This window comes from Aythya ferina (genome assembly GCF_964211825.1).
Source record: "Aythya ferina genome assembly, chromosome: Z".
Taxonomy (NCBI): Eukaryota; Metazoa; Chordata; class Aves; order Anseriformes; family Anatidae; genus Aythya; species Aythya ferina.
Window position 1 is genome coordinate 49,492,072 of NC_140299.1, and position 21,688 is coordinate 49,513,759.

A 21,688-nucleotide genomic window follows, 5' to 3' on the forward strand; every position below is an offset into this window, starting at 1 on the left:
GCATCCTTAGCATGCCATCCTGAAGTCCATCATAAGTAACTACTACAAGAATAATCAGATATGCTTTTGTTGGTTTTGTTGCCTTTAACTATTATCTACATATCTTAGAATATGTCTACTACATTAAGTCTGTTCAGTGAGATTTGTATATTACCTGTAACAACACCACAGTACTGATTCTGAGAAGCTGGCTTTTCAGTTATTTTCTCCTCTATGGACCTTTTTCGTCTGTACACCCTGTGTGCATGACCTGTCACAGCCAAAGTGCGATTGAGTGGCTCAATAAATATGAAGTCCTCATTAATCTGTATAAACCCCATCTGCAAAGGAAAACAAAAGGAACACATAAGATAAGAATTAAATAAACTATATAATTGTGCACACAGTTCTGCAGAAGTAAAATACACACACCACACACACACCAAAAATACACATGCACACACACACACAAAGCTCCATTTAAGAAAACCCTTTGTTTTAGTAACCTTACTAGCAAGGTGACTACCTTCATATTTTACAAGTCCTTTTACTTCAGTTGCATAAATTTCATTTATTTCAATGAAATGTGTGGGTGGGTGGCTACATGCCAGTAGCAGATGCTCAGTAAAAGATCTGGAATGTTAAAAGCTTGCTTTGGGAGACCCACAGGGTCATTTAAATATGTACAGCATGTACAGAAAAGTCTATACACTAGCTCTATAACTCAATGTATTGTCAAATTTTTTGATAATTGTATTTAATGAAAAAGCAAGAATAATTTAGGCAGTAAGAATACATCCTGAACATTTATGAAGCTTGAAAAAACTAATGACTCCTTTTGCACATTTTTAACTTAAGTAAGTAGGTAAATAAATAAGCAAACAGACAGCAATTCCTCCCAGGTTACCAGCAGCTAAAACAGAAAAACTTTCTATTATAGCCATTTAAATGGTTAGCTTTTTTTTCCCCACCGTGTTTATGCACAAAAACAGACACAAAAATCTAACATACTACATGCACACCTAATACATGTATGACAAGAGTTTGGTCAAAGTTAAAATAAACAAACAAACAAAAACTTACTTATATAAATACCATCCAACTCTAACTCAGCTTAAACTACTAAAGTCCCAAAACACACAGGTTCCTAACAGAGTCACTAATGCTCAGTGCTCATCTTTTCTTTTTCCCCTTGAATACACGATCAGTAAGACTGACAGTGGAATTTACCATTCTCTAAACTAAAAAAATGTATTAAACAGTCTTACTACAAAAATAAAAAACTGTATATATGGCTAAAAGAATCGAAGAACTCTTCTGTATATTTCCATGTAGTACAAATAGACAGAAATAGAAAATAAGTTTGTCTCTTCTGGAATTATGTAGACATCATTATCATGTTGGATATTCTGCCTGACATTCAGATAAATCAAAAAGAAATTCTGATCAAAGTAAGAAAATAAAATCAAATTTTATATGTCTTACAAATTATGACTTCCTTCAAACCAGTGTTTAAGAACAAACACAAGAAAACAAAAAATCTCTCTTCACTTTCACATTAAATAAAAGCAAGTACAGGTTTTTAATTTTTCAGTCAGACACACTAGCTGTAGAATCCTGAACAGCTGTTGGAAGTTCATCATTAACATTGTACACAAACTTAAAAGTAGCTGAGTAAGTTTGTCTGTTTTGTTTTCTTCTTGCATGTACTTTTTAGGTCAGTTTACCTTTACCACAAACTTTGGATGTTACACAGAAGGTCAGCTATGTTCATACTATTAGGTACTTTCTGTACACCTACCAGATGGCACTCATCTGTTATGTGGAGCATAATGTTACCTCTATAAGTTTACCTTGATGTAACAATTAGCTAAGCTAATATTTAACTATAAATAGTAAAGTTAAATGAAGTATCATTTAAAAGTATAATTCTCAAATACCTGTAAACTGCATAAAATACTTTCATTTGATTTTTATATCTAACCCTGAATTTTACTCGGGCATCTTTTGTTTGTTTGTTTGTATAAATCACTATTTATGCTAGTAAAATCTGAAATATGCTGATAATTTCTGGATTTAGGACAGATATGTATTTTTGACTCATGTACCTACACAATAGGCCATAGCCCTCTAATCTTCAAAAAAGATTGAATCATAAGACATCCAGCATATTTTTTCTGTCTTCATTCCCTTTGCTGTGAAATGAAAATACAGCTTTAAGATGCTGTTCTTCAGATTGCCATCTAGACATATTGAGAATCTGTGCCAAGATCACTGACATTTTATATTGGTTTTCAGCTCCTTACATCAACTGAACATTAGTCCATCAGTACAGAACTCCAAAAATTATACTCAGTGTCCTCGGCCATAAGTTAAAGAACTGAAAATTGATGTAAAGTTTATTGAATAAAACTAACTTCAGTTATATATATTCAAATGGGTAGTTGTCAAATAAATCTGAGTAACCAAATATGTTTGTGATCATTGTGACTACTTTCAAAAACACATCACTATTCCTCCACCTCTTGAACAATTTCATATTTAATAAAGAGAAGTTGAATCCCTATCCTCGTAATAATGCTCCTAACTTTTCATAATCATTGCAAGTGGAATTAAGAGTATCTTCTACTATAAAACTGAACACAGAAAGTAGAGAAATACAAAACCAGGCATTCAAGCACCACACTTTGAAAGTTTTTTCAGATATCGGATGCCAACTGGATACTAGGACTAAATACAGACTTCAGTCAAAATGGCAAAACCCCTTTGTCATGAAGATGTGTAATGAAACAAAGACTAAACAAATGCATGAAATAATGTGCAACTGGGCTAGCACCAGGTAGCTTTTGGTAAGTGAGTTCTGAGGAACTGATCCTTTTCACCAATATCAACTGAATAGCTAACAGTGCTTGTAGCTGCAACTGAAAAGCTTATTGGGATGGTGGACTTACCTCATGCAAAAATAACATACCATGTATATTTTTCCCACTGCATTCATTTATGTCTGCATTTTCAAGTTTCTAACCTAAGTAAGACAAAACTTAAATACATCTCAGTGGAGCTTATGCCCAGGACAACATCATTTGGCAAAAAATTCTTCAAACCTCCTAAAAAAGAATGAACTGGGTACTTGTCCTGCATCTTAACCAATCTACACAACATAGTGTGAGCTTAAAACTATAGAGCAGACTTTATTAAATGAGCATGCAAAGTATTATACGGAACTAAGTATGCACAGTCTGAAATGGACACACATCAACCACATGTATTTTAGAGTGGACATTTGCCCTCATAAATAAAAGTTTTCTATAACATACATTCACATATAAGGACAATTAACTTTCTTAAAATAAACTGATGCAAAAAGCCAATTAAGAACACTAGTCCTGAAAGAAGACCAAATGTTTGCTTTTATCTAACACAAGAAGAGCTGACATCTAAACATGTCAATACTCACAAAAACAGTAGGCGGGTTAGATTTCTTAAGAAAACTGTTATTTTACATCCGACTGGATCAAACAGATCAGAGATGAAGAAAGAAAAAATCTGCATGTTCTGGGCAACTCTAACTGGTGAAAGATACCATACCAGAAACTATTATGGCACATTACTCCAAATATCTGTGTTATAACACTCATGCTACCTTTTTCTTTCCAGCATTCCTTTTCTAAAACTATGGCCTATTATTTTTTCCTGTTTGGAGTATACATAAGGATATTACTTTCTGTCAAGTACCTGTGAAAACCTCAAGTAATATTACTGTTTCTAATAAAATTATATTGCTATGAAAAGATACACAAACATTAAATTTAAATTAATCTGTGAAGAACACCTATGCATATAGTCATCAGATACTGGGCATAAGCCAAGAAATTTCTTGATTAGGAAGTAACTTCAATTCCTACATTTTAATTCGTTCCTTGCAAAACAATTCAGAGTAGCAGCTTATTATCACTCCAAATTGGAACAACTCAGATTTTGAACATGATGCTGTTTCTTGCAGAATTTACACAACTATGCAGTGAAGGAAAGTAATAAAAATGAATATTCTTTCCTAAGAACTACAAAGTTAGATAAAGGGATTTTTTTTTCTTTGCTATCATTATCACAAAAAATGGAGTAACAGAAAAATATTCTCGAATGTGTATTACACCCAGAGATTAAGTGGTTCCCATTTTAATATCCTAGGTTACTTTAACATCCCAGAGAAGATTTAGGGCACAGATAATACTGTCAAAAAGAAGACTTTAGCTACCAGAAAATATTTATGAAAGCATCTTGCCAATATGTTGCATTTTCTACACAGAGGTTTGGTGAAATGTAATAATAAATGAAGACATCATGACACAGACTTCAAAGAAATGGCAGAAATATCCAATTTTTTTTTTTTTTTTTTAAAAATGTAGATTACAGGCTCTGAAGGATGATTTCTCAGTGGTCCACAATTTAGCATTAGTCTCTTAAGTAGTAGTAGTTTTTAACCCAGTTTCTTGGCATATCAAAGGAAAATGCTTCACTCCGCAAGAAACGCACCAGGTGGGCTGACCTTAGCCACCTGCCAAACACCCACCTAGCTGCTCTCTCTCATTTGGATAGTAAGAAATGAAGATAAATTAAAACACCACCTTTCACACCATAAGTGGAGCAGGGGAGGATGATGAGTATGGTCAGCATGCTCTCTGCTGCTCCCTCTTTCTCAGATTTTACCTCTGATTTGGTGTGGGTTGCCCCCATGGGCTGCAGACGCTCAGGAGCTCCTGCAGGGGCTCTCCAGAGGTTGCAGTCTCCTTCAGGGCAGATCCACCTGTGGAGGCCTAGAGTCCTCCATGGGCAGCAGTTTGAATATCTGCTCCAGCATGGTCTTCTCCACTGGCAGCAGGGAGATCTCTGCTCCAGTACCTGGAGGACCTCCTCCTCCTCCCCATAGTTCTCTGGCTTTGCTCTCTTCATGGATGTTTCTCACATTTTTTTCCTTCCCTCCTCACATGTTTTACCCATTCTTACATACATTGTCACAGAGGTGTTAGCCCCCTGCTGCCAGCACCTGGGTACAGACACCCAGTACAGACATTAAAATAATGATAAAAACAAACAAACAAACAAACCCACAAATCTATGGAACTAGAACAGAACTTGAAATAAGCCTGCCACACTGCTCACATGGACAATGCATGAAGCAGTACAGACTTATGTATCTGCCTACCTACTGTGGGTTATTACTATCAGCTGTATGCTTGCATTTATACATATGTATCTAATAATGGTATGTTCTTCAAAACAAGCAATAGATTCAAAATTTCTAAATTCTCATATGAAATAAGACTCCTACTGTGTTACACCTTTCCTACCTTTTTCTTTTTTTCCTCTTTATTGATTCCACAAGCATCTCAAACTAGGTATCAGTAAAAAGTGGGCATAACATTGCCTTGACCTCAATAAAAATCTTCCCTACAGTTCACTCTCTGTTCTCTTGTGAAGCAGATGCAAGCAGTGTGCAAGGACCAGCTGTAAAAAGCTGCACTTCACAGCCTTACCATGCTGCCTAAAGAACAGAGCGAGACTGTCTTAGGAAATATTCATTCATATCAGATGGAGAAAGTCTTCAATATTGAAACCATCAGCACTCAGATATTCATGTGAGAGATGGATCAGTTCCTCAGAACTCAATTTATGCCACCTATAGTATAAAAATGAAACTTTCTTCAGTGTACATTGGAAAAGATTATTCTTATTTACTATTTCAATATTTGCCAATTTTAAAACAAATTGTGGTAATTTAAGGCTTTGTACTCTTAGTAAAATGTCTCAGAATTTAAGATTTTAGTACTGAGGCAAAATCTTTAATTTACATATTGGTGTCCAGTCTGAAGCAGGTTTTCCTCCATGATTTTAAAACTCAAGACTAGTATCAGGATCATGATTCTAACAATGCTACCAGGATTTGACTATAGCTGAAACGCAGCACAAACAAAAGCCTCTAACTCTCAGCAAAGCACACAACAAAGCAAGCTCAAACATCTTTTCAAACTGCAAATAACAGGGTAAGCACTTCGCATGTTCTCGCTATTCAAACAAGCTACAGCTTTCCGTCCTTAAGTACCTTCATTGCTGAAGGCTGAGGAAACAATTCATAAGTGCCAGCAACTTCTGTCTCCAATTAACTGCATTTCCGGGCTTTGCACAGTATACACATTGTACTTTTCCTAGACGTTTTCTCTGTCTACCTGCTTCTTCCAAGCTGCTGCACAGAATTAGAAGCAGTAAGACCAGGGGGAGGGGCAGTATTATCTCTATTGATAGGCTTTCAGTGCTGAACTGAGACTTAAACCAACTCTTTCTGTCCTTTAAAGCTAGGATTGGGCACTATGTAAGTAGATATACTTATGCATAATGTCCTAACTTATAGCCCTGATAGAGGAGAAAAAAAGTCAGACTGTTATGCAGACACTATTAAGATCAAAGCGTGCTTTCAGTACTGGCCCCAAAATTTAAGGTCTGTAGAAACATTTTTTTTTTCATGTTTTTTTTAACTCTTGCAAATAAAACAACTAGCAGAGGACTTTAAGTAGACATTACCCCGAATCTTTGGTAAAATCACTCCCTACAGGATTCCATTCTCATTATATTTAAGATGATGACTACTTTTATCGACACAAGCTGATACTGCACATGCAAAATAATTTCTTCATTTCTGATAGGTATGAATGAAGTTGTGGAATAGTGAAGCACGCAAAATTGAGACGGGTTAGCACCCATTTCAATGGATGCTATTATTCACATCACTTTACTCTGCTGAGCAAGATCTTGCAAGCAGAAAGTGGAGAATGAAGTGTAAATTGCTCACAGAAAGGCCACCAATCTAACAGAATCTCATTTGTTGAAAAGAAAATGAAGTAAAGGAGACCAATGGATAAAGAAACTATAGATGCCAGGTCCACCCAGACACAGTTTGTGGTTGTTCCCCCTAAACCTTCCATTTTCCCATTAATTCACTGCCAGCCAAACCCTAAGATGTCTGGCATTTCCGCCAGATTCCAAATTTCATGTTTCTGAGCCAGAAATAAAATATTTCCTTTTTTAGACCTAAGTCTCCCTCTGTAAACACACTATTAGAAATTACCTGTGTATTCAGTACAAATGCTGCCTTAAATTCACAATATACTAATATTTGCAATGATTTTTAAACTGTCCTCACAATGCAGGATGATACCTAAACAAAGTACAGTCCAGTTAAGAAGTAACCACAAACAGTCATTGACTACATCCACAATAAAAATGTTTTAGTAAGGCTGTTCAAGTGCAATAAATTATTTTATAACTCATTTGAGATCTGTCATGTTATATTTCAAGTGTTAGATTTACAGAATGCAGATTTTAGCACTTGTCCCTTTCTTTACTGTCTGATGAAAACAATTGAAATATTTTCAAATATTACAAATATATATATTTTTTACAGGGCTGTCTTTCAACAAAAATACATAAGAGGCATAATTTTTCAGAATTTCCCTTCCCAAATCTTGATATCCCATTTCTCCGGGAAAATCCTTCATCTAGCAAAGTTGTTCCCACCCTACTTTGCCAGACTGACTGATCACTTACACCACTGAACAAATTGGTGACTGACAATATTAAGAACATCTATATTAAGCACATATGAACCACTGGACTAGGCCAGAATAAAGGTCCATACTGTAAAGTATCATCTCTCTGACAATGCAGAACAGTAGATAACAAGAAGGAATATAAGAACAGAGCAATTATGTATGTTATACACTCACAGCCTCCACAAAACCCAGTAGCTACCAGTAGCTTTTCAGTACTCATAAACTTTAGGTGGAGCAGAAGAAAACAGATCAATTCCTCATCCTCACATATGTTCATTTCCAAGATTAAAAGTAGAAAAGACTCATTTGCCACACATGAAGGATTCAACTTCTTGAGTATGAGAAAGGATGTCTAGATAATAAAAGAAAACTAGTTAGCTTTCTTTTTCCAACCACAGTAAATAAGATCTCAAAAACAAATTAAGAATATTAGTAAAAATTACACTAAGAAAAAGCTGCAAAATGATCTACTAAGATCCTTAACTACTGAAGGTTATTTGACTTTCAATGACTTACAGAATCCACTTTATTTTGAGATTTATTTTTAAAAGTATCCTTTCCCCTACCTTATAATGAGTAACACATCCATACAAATGCTGTTCTTGTGATTCCTGCACTGCAAATGCTTACAGACATAGCTGGTCTGCTGTCTGCTGTCCACTGCTGTCCATAAGTGAACCAGAACTTGAAGAAACTAACAGATTTGTAGCTTTGGAAATGAGTCAATGCTGTCAAATATTTAATAGCGATCTTGCAATTCATTGAAGTTAATAGTTTCTTAAATGTCACTTGAGAGTTGTGACAACTGTAACATACCTTGGAAACCAGGCATTTGAGGCAGTGTGATATATGATCACAACTACGAAACTGACAGGGATATGAAATACCTGTTGTTTTTTATTCATGTTTTTCAGATGTTCAGTGGGACCTTAAAACAGTCTGCTTTGATACAGTGACAGTTTCCCCATTACACTAAAAAATAATTTCTATCTTGCAGTCTGAAATCCTTTTGCACATCTCAAGTCTTCTCTCCTACCCCACAAATACCTTTCCTTAGCAACACACACCACATCGCACCTCCTCAAAACAAAACCTCTACCCCTAGGATCTCCTACGCTTCTACCAGCAAAACTTTGCTGCCCTACCTCCACAGCCAAAGTGTGCCTCTTCCCTTATAGCCTACTGGGCTGCCCATATTTCTTGCAGGTAACGTGAAACACAAAAACTGATTTCTTTACACAAGGAACTGTCATTCAGCGACTTGATGGTATCTTGCCTCTGTGCTATGTAGAATTCCCTAATTCTTCAGCTATCATTATAAGACAACAGACATTGGAGGATGCAAAATTACGTCAAATTACGTCACCTGTAGTTTTATCAGATATTCTCTAAAATGATGCTAACAACAAATACCCAATATATAGTAGACACTTCTGTGACTTTTTTTTTTTAGTATCTTCGGAGTATTTTTTAATGGTCACATACATAAAACATCTCACGTTTACAAAACCCATCTGGAAATGCAAGAAATATCACTTGATATTCAAAATCAATTCATATAGCTGTACACTCTGAATATTACTAGGGAATATTCAGTAATAAAAATCCAAGATATAACAGATTATATAAAGTGAATTGTACCAAGATACAGGCAGAAATATTTTTTCATCTCCCTTTCCTTTTCCATAAAAAATGTTTTGGCAATCTGTTGATTCTATCTAACTTTTCCCTTTTCTTTCTGAACTGTGTTTATAGATGAAAAGTTCCAACTCAAGGTTAAATCAGCAACACCAGAAACACATGTATATTGTATTGTATGTGCCGTTAAACTATAACAAAATAAATAAATATTTAAAAGCAACAACAACAAAAAAAAATCCAGGATACCAAATACCGCAGCACTGCCAAAATAAAGTTCTAACAGCAACACTGACTTTTGCTCAAAGTGAAATTCTATTTTTTATTTTTTTATTTTTTCTAGCTCTGGAACAGGAATGCTACATTAATTTCCTTTAAAAACTTTACTTCAGATAACAGTTTTTAATGTGAAAACTAAATGCATCTTATCATTTAGGATGAGGATGATGAAGCTCTTCCTGTCAGAAGAAAAGAAAACTTTTTATTAGACCCGTACAAGACCCTATAGGAAGTAGGAAGCTTTTAGCTTCCTACTTGCTGAAGAGTAGTAGAGAAGTAGCAAACTTACTTTGTGATTAGAATATCTCAGCAGGGACATACTGCTTCATAACCATGCACCAGATTCAATGCCTTCAGGCTTCCCATTAGTTTTGAGTTCTGAATCTTAGTTATTCAGTTTTCAGTGACATGCAACCTATCTTCTTAAAAGACCTAGATTCTTTTAAGAATGCATATTTTGCTAATATGAAACTAAACTAAGAAAAAGCATCTAAATTTCAGCAGGTAAACCAGTAATAATCTGTAGCCTCTGCAAGAATCACACAACTATGCAAAAAACCTACTCTCACTAGTCCCAAATAGTGCTAATTTGTGGAATACGCAGTTCACTTACTTTTCCCCCAAAACATTGTAGAATCTGAGATTAGAAAATAGACCTTTCAGATTAGAGTGTGCAGTTCAGTACTCAGATCTCCAGGGTAAAGGCTCGAAAATTGGGATTTTTGTAGAGTGTGTTGGGAAATTTCTATCTCACATCTGAGAAAATTAACACTTAGGCTGTAACCAGTCTGCACAGCTGCAGTACAATGTCTTTAAAGCTAAAGGACACACCTATGCTAAGTTGCTTTTTTTGGTGTTTTTGTTTTGTTTTTCGTGTGTGTAGGTTTTTTGTTTGTTTGTTTGTTTGTTTTTTGTCTATTACTGAAACACCAAAAACAGATATGGTAAAATTAATATAAGTGTAGATAATCCAAACTGATTTTCCAAGCATTTCACGCTAGCTCTTCAATGTTTCAGGCAAACTTCTCCTTAATACTAAATTATAAAGCATTTCAGTTAATTCTGGCTTTAAGGTAAAGAAAGAAAAAGCAGTAAAGGCACATGTATCAACACAGGTATAAATCAAAAAACTACCTGTATCACTGGAATATATATAATCCTTATAATTTCCTTATCCATCTTTAACACATTTGTTTCTGTTGTGTTTGTTGTTGTTTTGTTTTTCTTTGTTGTTGTTGTTTTGTGTTTTTTGTTTGTTTGTTTTTGATTCAGCACTGTCAATTTTATCATATGTTCTGTGATATCTGGATTTACCATATAGGTTCTCACCATTTTTCTTTCTTCTTTTGCATGAAGTTTTCTAAATCCACAGAAGTTCATCCTAAAGATGAAAAGCTAAAATATTTCCCATGATAGAATACATGACTGTTGTAATAAATGTGTAGTGGTAATATCACATTCATGGACTTTCTTCAAAATGGGCTTTACCCTACGTGATGCATGTTTTTTTGTTTTGTTTTGTTTTTTGTTTTTAAACAAGATAAGGGGGTGTGTTGTGAATCGGTACACAAGCTCTTCTTTGCTAAAGATTAAGGCAAATTTCAGAGCAGGTAAGAATTCCCCATTTTCCAGCACTGTAATTTTTGAAGAGTAACCTTAAAATCATAAAGTAGTTACATCCCTTGATTCTCTTGCCATTTTATAGGGTTTAAAAATTACTATACATTGACAGAAACACACACTCCTCATTCTCTGAAAAATTCCAATAAATGCAGAACGATCAAGTTATTACTCAGCAGCATTCATTACACAACTCTCTAGTAATAATAGAATCATAGCCTCGGTTGAAAAGGACCTTGAAGATCATCTAGTTTCAACCCCCGTGCTCCGGGCACAGTTGCCCAGAGCTACATCCAGCCTGGCCTTGAATGCCTCCAGGGATGGGACAACCTCTCTGGGTAACCTGTTCCAGTGCCTCACCACCCTCTGAGTAAAAACTTTCTCCTAATTTCCAACCTAAATCTCCCAAGTTAGTTTAAAACCATTCCCCCTTGTCCTATCACTATCAACATATGAAACAGGTGTTCCTCCTCCTGTTTACACACGCCCTTCAAGTACTGGAAGACCGCACTGAGGTCTCCCTGGAGCCTTCTCTTCTCCAAACTAAACAAGCCCAGTTCCTTCAACCTTTCTGCATATGAGAGGTGCTCCAGCCCTCTGATCATCTTAGTGGCCCTCCACTGGACCCATTCCAAGAGCTCCACATCATTCTTGTGCTGGAGGCCCCATGCAGTATTCCAGGTGGGGCCTCAGAAGAGCAGAGTAGAGAGGGACAATCACCTCCCTCTCCCTGCTGGCCATCCCTTTTCTGATGCAGCCCAAGATGCAGTTGGCCTGGGCTGCAAGTGCACACTGCAGGCTCATGTCCAGCTTCTTGTCCAGCAGGACCCCCAAGTCCTTCTCCATAGGGCTGCTCTCAAGTTCTTCTCCCAGTCTATATAAAAAACCTGGGATTGACCCAGCCCAAGTGCTAGTGAATAGGCATTCACTGCACTATTGCAATGAAATTGCAAATAAAAATACAGAAAAAATATAAATTCTGATCTCTCTATTTTAAGTGCATTTCTTAAGCAAAAGCATGTAGTTTCTAAACTGTTTGTATTCTTTTAAAATCAGGTGCCCACTCACTGCAGTCAGCAGTGAAACACAGGAGCCTGACAAAAGTCCCTCTAAGTGCCACAATTTTCTGTGTAGTGTTATATGTTGGGCATCAGTTTCATGTGACTACCTCTTCACAAACCAGCTTAAATCAATGAACCCTCTGATATTTCACATAATTAGAAATATCACCTGATTGTAAACACAACAACTCATGGAGTCCATTTGTTTAGCTCATGTCACTGTCTCCAGGAAAGTCAATGTGTTTTGATTACTATGTACTTGCCCTTTGATCTCCAGAAGAATTCATTAAAACTCCTAAACCAATAATCAAAAACTGAAATTATGTTGCACCTCCAGACTCCCCCCCCCCCCTTTTTTTTTTTCCCTGCAGGAAGCTCTTGCTCAGGTTCTGATTGATTAAGCTGTGGCTATAAGGAACCAAAAAACTATTTAAGCACCACCTGTGATAAAGGAAAATGCACTAAAATGCATTCTGGAGAAAGCAGGAAAACCCAGCAGGAGAAGACCACTGGCTACCAACTGAATTGTCTGGACTCCTCCAGTGCTGAGTGGATCACTCGGTATTAAAACATGTTATGCATATTTTTCTGAGCAAATTACAACATCCTGAAGGAAAACCCAGAAGAGAGAATGCTTGGCTGATGTCTCTAGTGACTGACCCAGAACAGGGGATTTTGAGATGTTTTATTAACATCTCCAAGTCATAAAAGACTAGTTAGCATTTCTCTTGTAGCCAGGCAAGCAAACAAGGAGAATTATACATCACTCATGAAATTGCAGGTTTGCTTACAAATTTAACTTCAATATTATTGCCAGATTCTACTAAACTCATCTTGATAAATCAAATCCTATTTCCTATGTCAAGCACAGCATGCATTTTATAATTCTCATTATACTACCTTAATTCTCACTGCATAAGACATGAAGCATTGAGAGAGTCAGTAAAGCATGAGAAATAGTACTGAGAGTACAAATTCCCTTTGCATTTTACACGTGGTAGCTCTGCAGATCAAGTCCATCCCCCTATGCATTCAAGAGTTTGTAAAATACAGAATTTCTTACAATCACCTTGGTAATACAGATCCTTTATCAGCCTAAATTCCTTTTAAATATATTTCCTTGCTCTTATTGTTAGTTAAAGTAGTTTCAGTATAACTGCTGCTGATTTTTATTTGAAAATTGGTTCATTTTTTTCTCTTCTAATAGTTGGAAATCTTTGCAGTTTTCTAACCTGAGTTTATTCACAGCTATTATTTTAGACCCATCTGATCCTGAGTCTGCATTGTTTTATTTCTTGGCCAGCTTTCCAGCTCCTTAATATTCACTCCATTGTTTTTATAAAAAGCACTCATACTCTATCGCAGTTTCTACTGTGTGAAGATAAACACACTTGCCTTTGATCATTGCTTGATGAAACAGGCTTTACTACTATAATTACCCTTGTAGCCACCACTGAATTATTCTCTCTGATCATCAGCAAGCCATATTGCAGCTCTCATTTCACCATAGCTGTGTGAAATTTGACCAATTAGAGGTTTCTTTCATACCTACATCATGCTTGATAGCTCATAATGATCCTGCAATCAGCAAATACACAATTGTTTCCTCCTCCTGTCACTGTGAGCTAAGTCATTAGGACACTAGAGGAAATCTGTAAATGTAATAAGTCACACTGAATGCTACACCTGCCTTTAGTCTGTGTAATTCTCCTGTGACTCCTAGCTCAGAATTTACTGCTACAGAATGGTCAAATCCACAAGTGCTGCCTACGATTATTTTTTCCTGTTTAACGTAAGGTTCCTCCTGACTAGGATTGTCCAGAAGCTACCAGCAAACTTTACTCACTTCACTTCACCTCACCTCACCCCACCCCCATCCTCCTTTGAAAAACATCAAACCAAAGAAAAAAAAAAGTTATTTATGATCTAAAACATTACCTTTTGCTCATATTCATATGAACACAAATCACACTGAAAAACGCACAACATCTACTGGAATCCCATCTCTTGCTCTGCCAGCTAAATTTGTGAGAGTATGACTTAACATTCCTACCAATTTAAACCATCAGCACCCAGCTTCACATGGAAAATTAAGTCTTCGATAAGTGGGAAGACACAGTACAATGGGCAAATTTAGGATCATTACGATCAATATAGGATTGTCATAACACGATTCCTACCATTTATTATTTTCAATTTGTTGTTTTAAGGTCATTCTTACATTTAACATTCTATTTTTTTTTTTTAGAAGTACCCTTTTTTGCCCCCTGCCCCACCCCTTCCCCCACCCCCCAGATTTCCTAGGTATAACTAGTTTTGTCTGTTAGTCTTTAATACTACTTTCTTTTCCTGTGTTGTAAAGCATTCAATACATGTTACTAGCTACAGTGGTGAAAATTAAGTTTCTCCTAAGTAATGTGCCAGCAGGTTCTATACAACACTATAAGCCTCCAAACATTCCTAAAAAAATTTAAGAAGAGGTTTACTGAAATTAAACACATGTTATTCTTTTCACAGATTTATTGCTTCAACAGCACATTGTAAATGGACTCTGCTGTGTGCTTTTTTTTTTTTTTTTTTTTTTTGGCAGCAATTACCCAGAAGTATAGTTGAATTGCAGTTTGCTTTAGTCAAATTAGTTGTGTCAAAACACTGGAAGAGGCTCAATGCTTTAAAACTCAGAACTCATCCCAAACCCTTTTAAGTCTTGCACTGAGAAGGCATAGCATAGCTTAAACATACATAAAAAATTGCAAAATCACTAGTGAACCATAACTCAAATTTCAAAATATTAAATGTTAAAAGGAGGTAAATAGGACATTCATGTCAAGCGAAACCTTATAGTTCTTAAGATGACTCTTTCTGGAACAAGTACAGAAACCTTTATAAACAATCGCTACCCTACGCAGCCTATCCCTTGTACAGAATGACTGTATGCTGTTCTTTCTCTCCATACAGACAAGTCCAAATCTGTTCCAGTTTGAAGTAACTGAAGTATCTTTAATAATAACTCATTGAAAACTACTATCATACAGCAATTTTAAGTGTCATCTTCAGATGTGTCAAATGACAACAAATGAATAATAATGAACGTTAATTATAAGATTCTAAGGCTAAATGTGCCATTCCTGCTACATAGTCTGTTTCTCCAAAAACTGGATGGTAATCAAACCAACTGTGTCTAACTGCAGATAACATAATCCCAGCGTGGCCCATGAAGATAATTCGATTGCCTAATGATTTGCACTACTAGTCACTGCAGATAAATTATTATTGTTGTTGTTGTTGAAGTATGACCGGACAAAGAATGTTGTTTATTAGGCAGATGAAAGTACAAGGAAGAGGGTCAACAGGAGCCCTGGCACTATACTGAAACCACAGAAGGGTCTATCTTGGTTTTGGCTGGGACAGAGTTAATTTTCTTCATCGAAAGAAGAAAAGATATGGTGCTACATTTTGAATTTTTGATGAAAACATTGTTAATAGCACAAACATGTTTTAGTTGTTGCAGAGCAGTGCTTACACAGAGTCAAAGTCTCTTCTGCTTCTTATGTTGTCATGCCAATGAGGAGGCTGAAGGTGCACAAGAAGTTGGAAGGGGACACAGCCAGGATAGCTAAACCCAAATGATGAGAGGTATATCCTGTACCATTTGATGTCTTGCTCAGCAATAAAAGCTGGGGGGAAAGAGGGTAGGGAAGGCATCATTCTGAGTTATGGCATTTGTCTTCCCAAGGAACTGTTATGCATGATTTCTGATTCTCTCCCCTATTCCTCTGGAGCAACTGAGCAAGCAGTTGTGTGGTGTTTAGCTTCCTACTGGAGTTATACCACAATGGAGATACTGTTTATTCACATGACCTCATTTTCAGTGCTATATAACATATACATTTAAAATATATGTATGAATAGTTATCAGCAGGAATCATGAAATTCAGCATGGATGAATGCCAATTCCATCCCTTGGGACAGATTTGACCTTATTCTGGCAATAAGAGATGATCACTGCCTACATCAACCACATCACCTGTCATGGAAGGGACATGTAATTGGCTGTGGTAGTGTACTAAGTTGATACTGTCCTGATCTCCAAATTCTAGTCCAATTCTGTTATTTACTTTTTCTTCTCCCTTTGTTTGAAGTTTTGCATTCTAATCTTCTTCTGTCACTGACTTGAAATATAAATTTGGCCAAGAGATTTATGCTTATGTATTCTTAAGTAGCATTCAGTTTGGGGAGTGTATATGTGTATGATGAATAATAACCTTAAGAGTTTCAAAACCAGTGGCTGTATGTTAAGTTTTTGACATAACCCACAATTTAAAGCCCAGATTTCAATTGCAACATCTACAAAACAAACAATTGCAGTTACATGCAAATATATATACATGAAAAACGTTTGACAGATGCATAAATACTGCCTTTTTTCCCCTGTAACCATGTTATACAGCTAATATTAGTGTGTAAATAAACTTTTTTTTTTAAACTAGCTGCAATCTGTTTCCCCACAGCTAAGTATCTACTTACCTACCAAATGATTATATTCTATATCCTTTATATAAAAGGAAGAAAGAAGGGGAGAAATACAGGGAAGAGAGAAAAGCACTATACAATATAGAGATGATCTGGACTTTAAGGTCGCAGTACATGAAATTCAATTTTCTTTCAAATACACAGTTTCATATGCACTCAGGAGAAGAATTCCATAGATACATCATTAAAACAGTAAATTCAAAATTATTAATAACTGAAGGCTTATACATACAAACTATAAATTAAGAAATGCAGACGTACCAGTGGCATATGCTCTTATTTCTTTTCATTATGCACCACTCAAAGTTCATGAGGTACCAAAAGCATACTGCTCTCAGCAAGAGTGACTTAATTTTATAAAATTTTAAAATTTAGTTAGCATTTCTAATCCATTGTTGTAACAGAAAGTCATTTTTTACATTACGTATGTGAGGGTCAATTTAAGATCTGTTTTCAAATGCACTAGGTTCATAGAATCATCGAATGGTCTGAGTTGGAAGGGACTTTAAAGATTGTCTAGTTCCTACACCCCTGCCATGGTTTCAGGCACCTTCTGTTAGACCAGGTTGCCCAAAGCCCCATCCCAGCTGACCTTGAACACTTCTAGGGATGGAGCATCCACAACTTCTCTGAGCAACCTATTCCAGTGCCTCACTACCCTCATAGTGAAGATTTTCTTGCTAATATCTAATCTTAACCTTCCTTCTTTTGATATAAAATCATTACCATCACTACACATCCTGGTAAAGAGTCTCCTTCCATCTTTATTGTAGACCATCTTTATGTTCTCCACTGTAAATTCTCCCTGGAGTCTTTTCCTCTCTAGGCCAAAGAACTCCAACCCTTTCAGCTTCTCTTCACAGGAGAGGTGCTCCATCCCTCTCAACATCCTTGTAGCCTGGACTTGCTCCACCAGGTCCATGTCCTTCTTATTTTGGGAGCCCCAGAACTGAATGCAGTACTTCAGGTGCGGTCCCACGAGAGAGGAGTAGAAGGGGAGAATAACATCTCTGGACCTGCTGACCGCGCTACATGCAGCCCAGGATACATCTGGCTTTCTGGACTGCAAGCAAATATTGACAGCGCATTTGAGCTTTTCATCCACCAATGGCTTCAAGTACTTCTCATCAGGACTGCTTTCAATTCACTCATCAGCCAGTCTGTACTGATGTTTGGGATTGCCCTGACCCAGATGCAGGACTTGGCCTTGTGGGACTACATGAGGTTTAGATGGGCCTACCTCTCAAGCCTGTAAAATTCCTCTGGATGACATCCCTTTCCTCTGAAGTATGAACTGCACCAATCAGCTTGGTGTAATCTGCAAACTTGCTTCAATCCCACCATCCACGTCACCACTGAAGACATTAATCACTACCAGTCTCAGTACGAGCCCCTGAGGATCACCACTCATCATTGGTCTCCACCTGAACACTAAGCCATTGACCACAACTCTTCGGATGCAGCCATCCAGCTAATTCCTTACCCACTGAGTGATCCATCCACCAAATCCATGTCTCTTCAGTTTAGAGACAAGGATGTTGTGTGGGATCATATCACAAACTCAGGTAGATGACATCCATTGCTCTTTCCTTGTCTACCAATGCCATTACTCTGCCACAGAAAAGAAACTGAATAAAATAGATTTTTAAACTAACCTAAATTCAAAATTATATATTTGCTCAAGATAACTATGCAAGGGTTGACTAACACTAAGAATAGCTAAGAGACACTAAGAGACAGCTATTGTCAAGCCAGACTTAATCAGTGGTGCAGCTATCAAATATGCATAATATCCACAGCTGCACATAAGATATACCCTGCAATCCTAAATAAAACAAGTATGATACTTACAACCTCAAACGCCTAACACAATACAGGTTTTACAGGAACCATGACCATGTCACAAAACATCACCTATTCTGCCAGCTCACCAAATAATAAATTCCTGGTCTGTCTCTGACCATTTCTGCCTTCATTCTGTGGCTCCTATTCTATTATACCAGATCTCACAACCGATTAATACAGCTATTTAGGTTCTGAAGTTATTCCTACCACACAAACAGTTTTATTTCTGTCACAGAAGAAACAGAAGCTCAGAAGAAAGACTAGAAAGACTTAAAGGCTTTCTATTAAGCTGAACTGATAAAAGAGTTATCTTTTGCTCACAAACCTTGCCTAACATGTAGTGTTTATTGTTTGTAAAGAATAAGGATACAAAAGAGTATCTTATGTCTCAGTCAAAGCCATTGTGCTCATGCCAACTATAATTTAGCCATGATAGAGCAGTACGAGGGTAACCATATTATAAGTTAGATCAGAGTAGACTTTCTCAATTTTAGAAAATTAAAAGTTCTCAAATTTAGAAAGTTAAAAGGAAAGACAAATGAGATAATTGTTACAGATAAGTCATTTTATGGATGCAAGTGATCAACTACTGTGGTAACACTCAAAACTCGGTCTGCTCCGGTTAATATATGCTCAATAAAGCAAGATACAAAATAGTATATACATAATAGTGATAATATATATATAATATATATTATATATATTTATATAATATATAGATATATATAACGAGACATTATATAATCAAGATTCTGCTTTTACGGGGTATAGAAAGATACACTACCTATATCTTTAGGTTGCAAAATCAATTGTTACCCCTCCCTCCCCCCAAAAAAAAATAATTAAATTAACTTTATATATATATATGGCAACTCACTAGGGCCTATGCCTTCAGTTTTGTTTATCAGTAATATATGCATACATGTTAAGTTAAAAATTATTTGCAATGAACTGGTTTAGTGATATTCCAGATCATTTATTATCTAATGACATTTTGGTTATTACTAATATTGTACAAGAAAGTCCTTTTGTATAGGTAAGTATGACTAGTCCTCGAGAAAGCAATACCTATGGAAATCTATCACATTTGGAAAAATGCTTGCAACTAAAGACAAAGTGCTTGTAGAGACTTAATGCTTGTTTCTTTAGAGCATTTTGGTGTAATATAAGTAACTTCAGCCTTCTTGAGGTAAAACTAAAAACCACTTTTCTGAAGTATGAATCAAGCTGTTGTACATTTAGCTAATGAAAGAGCATTAACCTTATTTCTTTACTGCAAGCCTGGATACAACCCCATCAGATACTACAATGATATTTTAAACAGGTAAAAATGTAATTGTAAATGAAGGATGAGTACAAAACATTCGACACTGAGCACCATGCAGGAGATGTAAATGGGAAGTAGCAGCAACTGCATAACTAAGCTACAATAGATACAACGCCTAGGCTAGTACCACAAAGACCAAAGCATGGGATCCATATTTAAACTGACTTCTGGGTGTGAAACATTCAGATAGTGCATACTGATGATCTATAATTGTTCAAACCCATGTGCTTTCATTGTAGCCACAGAGGGATGTGGCACATCTCCAAAACCCACCCATGACTGCCCACAGAAAAAGGTAATCTCTGCTAATCCTTATGAAATATCTATCCACCACTCCGCTATTTTGGTTTTGTTATGGGAGCAGGACTGAACTGCACTCAACGACTACTTAGTTCCAGGCAACACTCCACAAAGCTCATTTTCATTCAAATCTACAATTTGCCAAAACTACTAAGTGTGGAAAACAGAAATTCAAGACAGGAAAATATACTTATGGGCACAGAACTATAATTCAACAAATCAATTTACTCCATCTATAAAATAAAATAGTGCTTACGGTTTTATATCTCTCTGCAGAGTTAGATGAATCCAGAAGTGGTGGCTTAAAGAGAAATAAGTAAGACTCTCAGAATTTCTTATCACTAATTAAAAATGCTTAACAAAGTTAAAAATATGTAGAAGACATAACTCTATGACTTCTACCCAACCAAATTTGTATCTTTTTTTTTTTTTGTATCAGGAAACACACTAGGACTATCTTCCAGAAATTGAAAAACTTAGTGTGTATGTGCATAATTGTATCCATTTTAACCTATAAATCCTCTTCTACTTCTAACACCCTAATGTGCATTACTTAAGGCAAGTGAGCTCATTAGGTAAAGAGCAAATTAAGCAAGACCACAACTAAACATCGTCCTTAAAAGTATTTGTACAAAACTGGCTTTATGCTCCCTGCACATGTCAAGAGTAAGAACTCACCCTCCACTCACTGCTGTATCTCAAAATAACAGGCATTCAGCTTTTTCTTGTACCTTACAATGTCCCTTTTTTTTCTCTGTCCCCCATCTTCAAAAGATAAATGAAGCACCTCATATGAGAAGCCTTGAAGCAGAGCTATACCTGAGTTTCCAAGGTTATAGTTTGATTGCCAGGCTAATCAGTGCTCATGTGATGAAAAAAGCACCAAGGAGCTTAAGCAGATCTGAAGAACAGCTTAATATTCTATTTAAAAGATGGCACTTACTCTAGCCATTACTTGAACACTTCAAGCCAGCACCCTTTTAAGCCCAGAGGACATAACAGGGTATTTACATGGTACTGAATCACAAAAGAGTTGTTCTCAGCTGAATTAACAACATCACATACAGTAACATCCATATTTTTTTAACACACTGCTGTCTAAATAAGTTTGACCTGACTTGACCCAGTTAAACTTCTGACATGTAATGAGAACTTAAGGTAGCACAGCTGAGATCATAAAACAGGCATATGCAATTGTTGGAGGATAATCACACAGAAACTAAATCACTTCACAAGTCAGTTTTGGGCACATTTCTACATTTTTGGATGCAAAACTCATTCAGAAAATAATTCTGAACAACGTACTTACAGACCCAAGAAAAACATTCACAGCACGGTCTTCCAACAGATTTTACTTGTATTCACTTATGTGCAGATACACGTACTATTAGTAACTAATGTCATGATATTGATTCATCATATGTATACATGGTTCTACAATTAACACTAAAAATATATATATTTATAAAAAATTAGTACTTCCTTGCTTTCCTATGCCGTAA

The 21,688-nt window shown here is 36.2% G+C and overlaps 1 protein-coding gene across 1 annotated transcript in view; it reads right to left on the minus strand.

The window, feature by feature from the left end:
- The window catches only part of ADAMTS19 (ADAM metallopeptidase with thrombospondin type 1 motif 19), a 160,354-nt gene that overhangs the window by 127,216 nt on the left and 11,450 nt on the right, over positions 1-21,688 (minus strand). Inside the window, exon 3 of the mRNA XM_084503183.1 lies at positions 155-320. Coding sequence (XP_084359309.1) covers positions 155-320 — 166 coding nt within the window. The remainder of the gene's footprint in view (positions 1-154; positions 321-21,688) is intronic.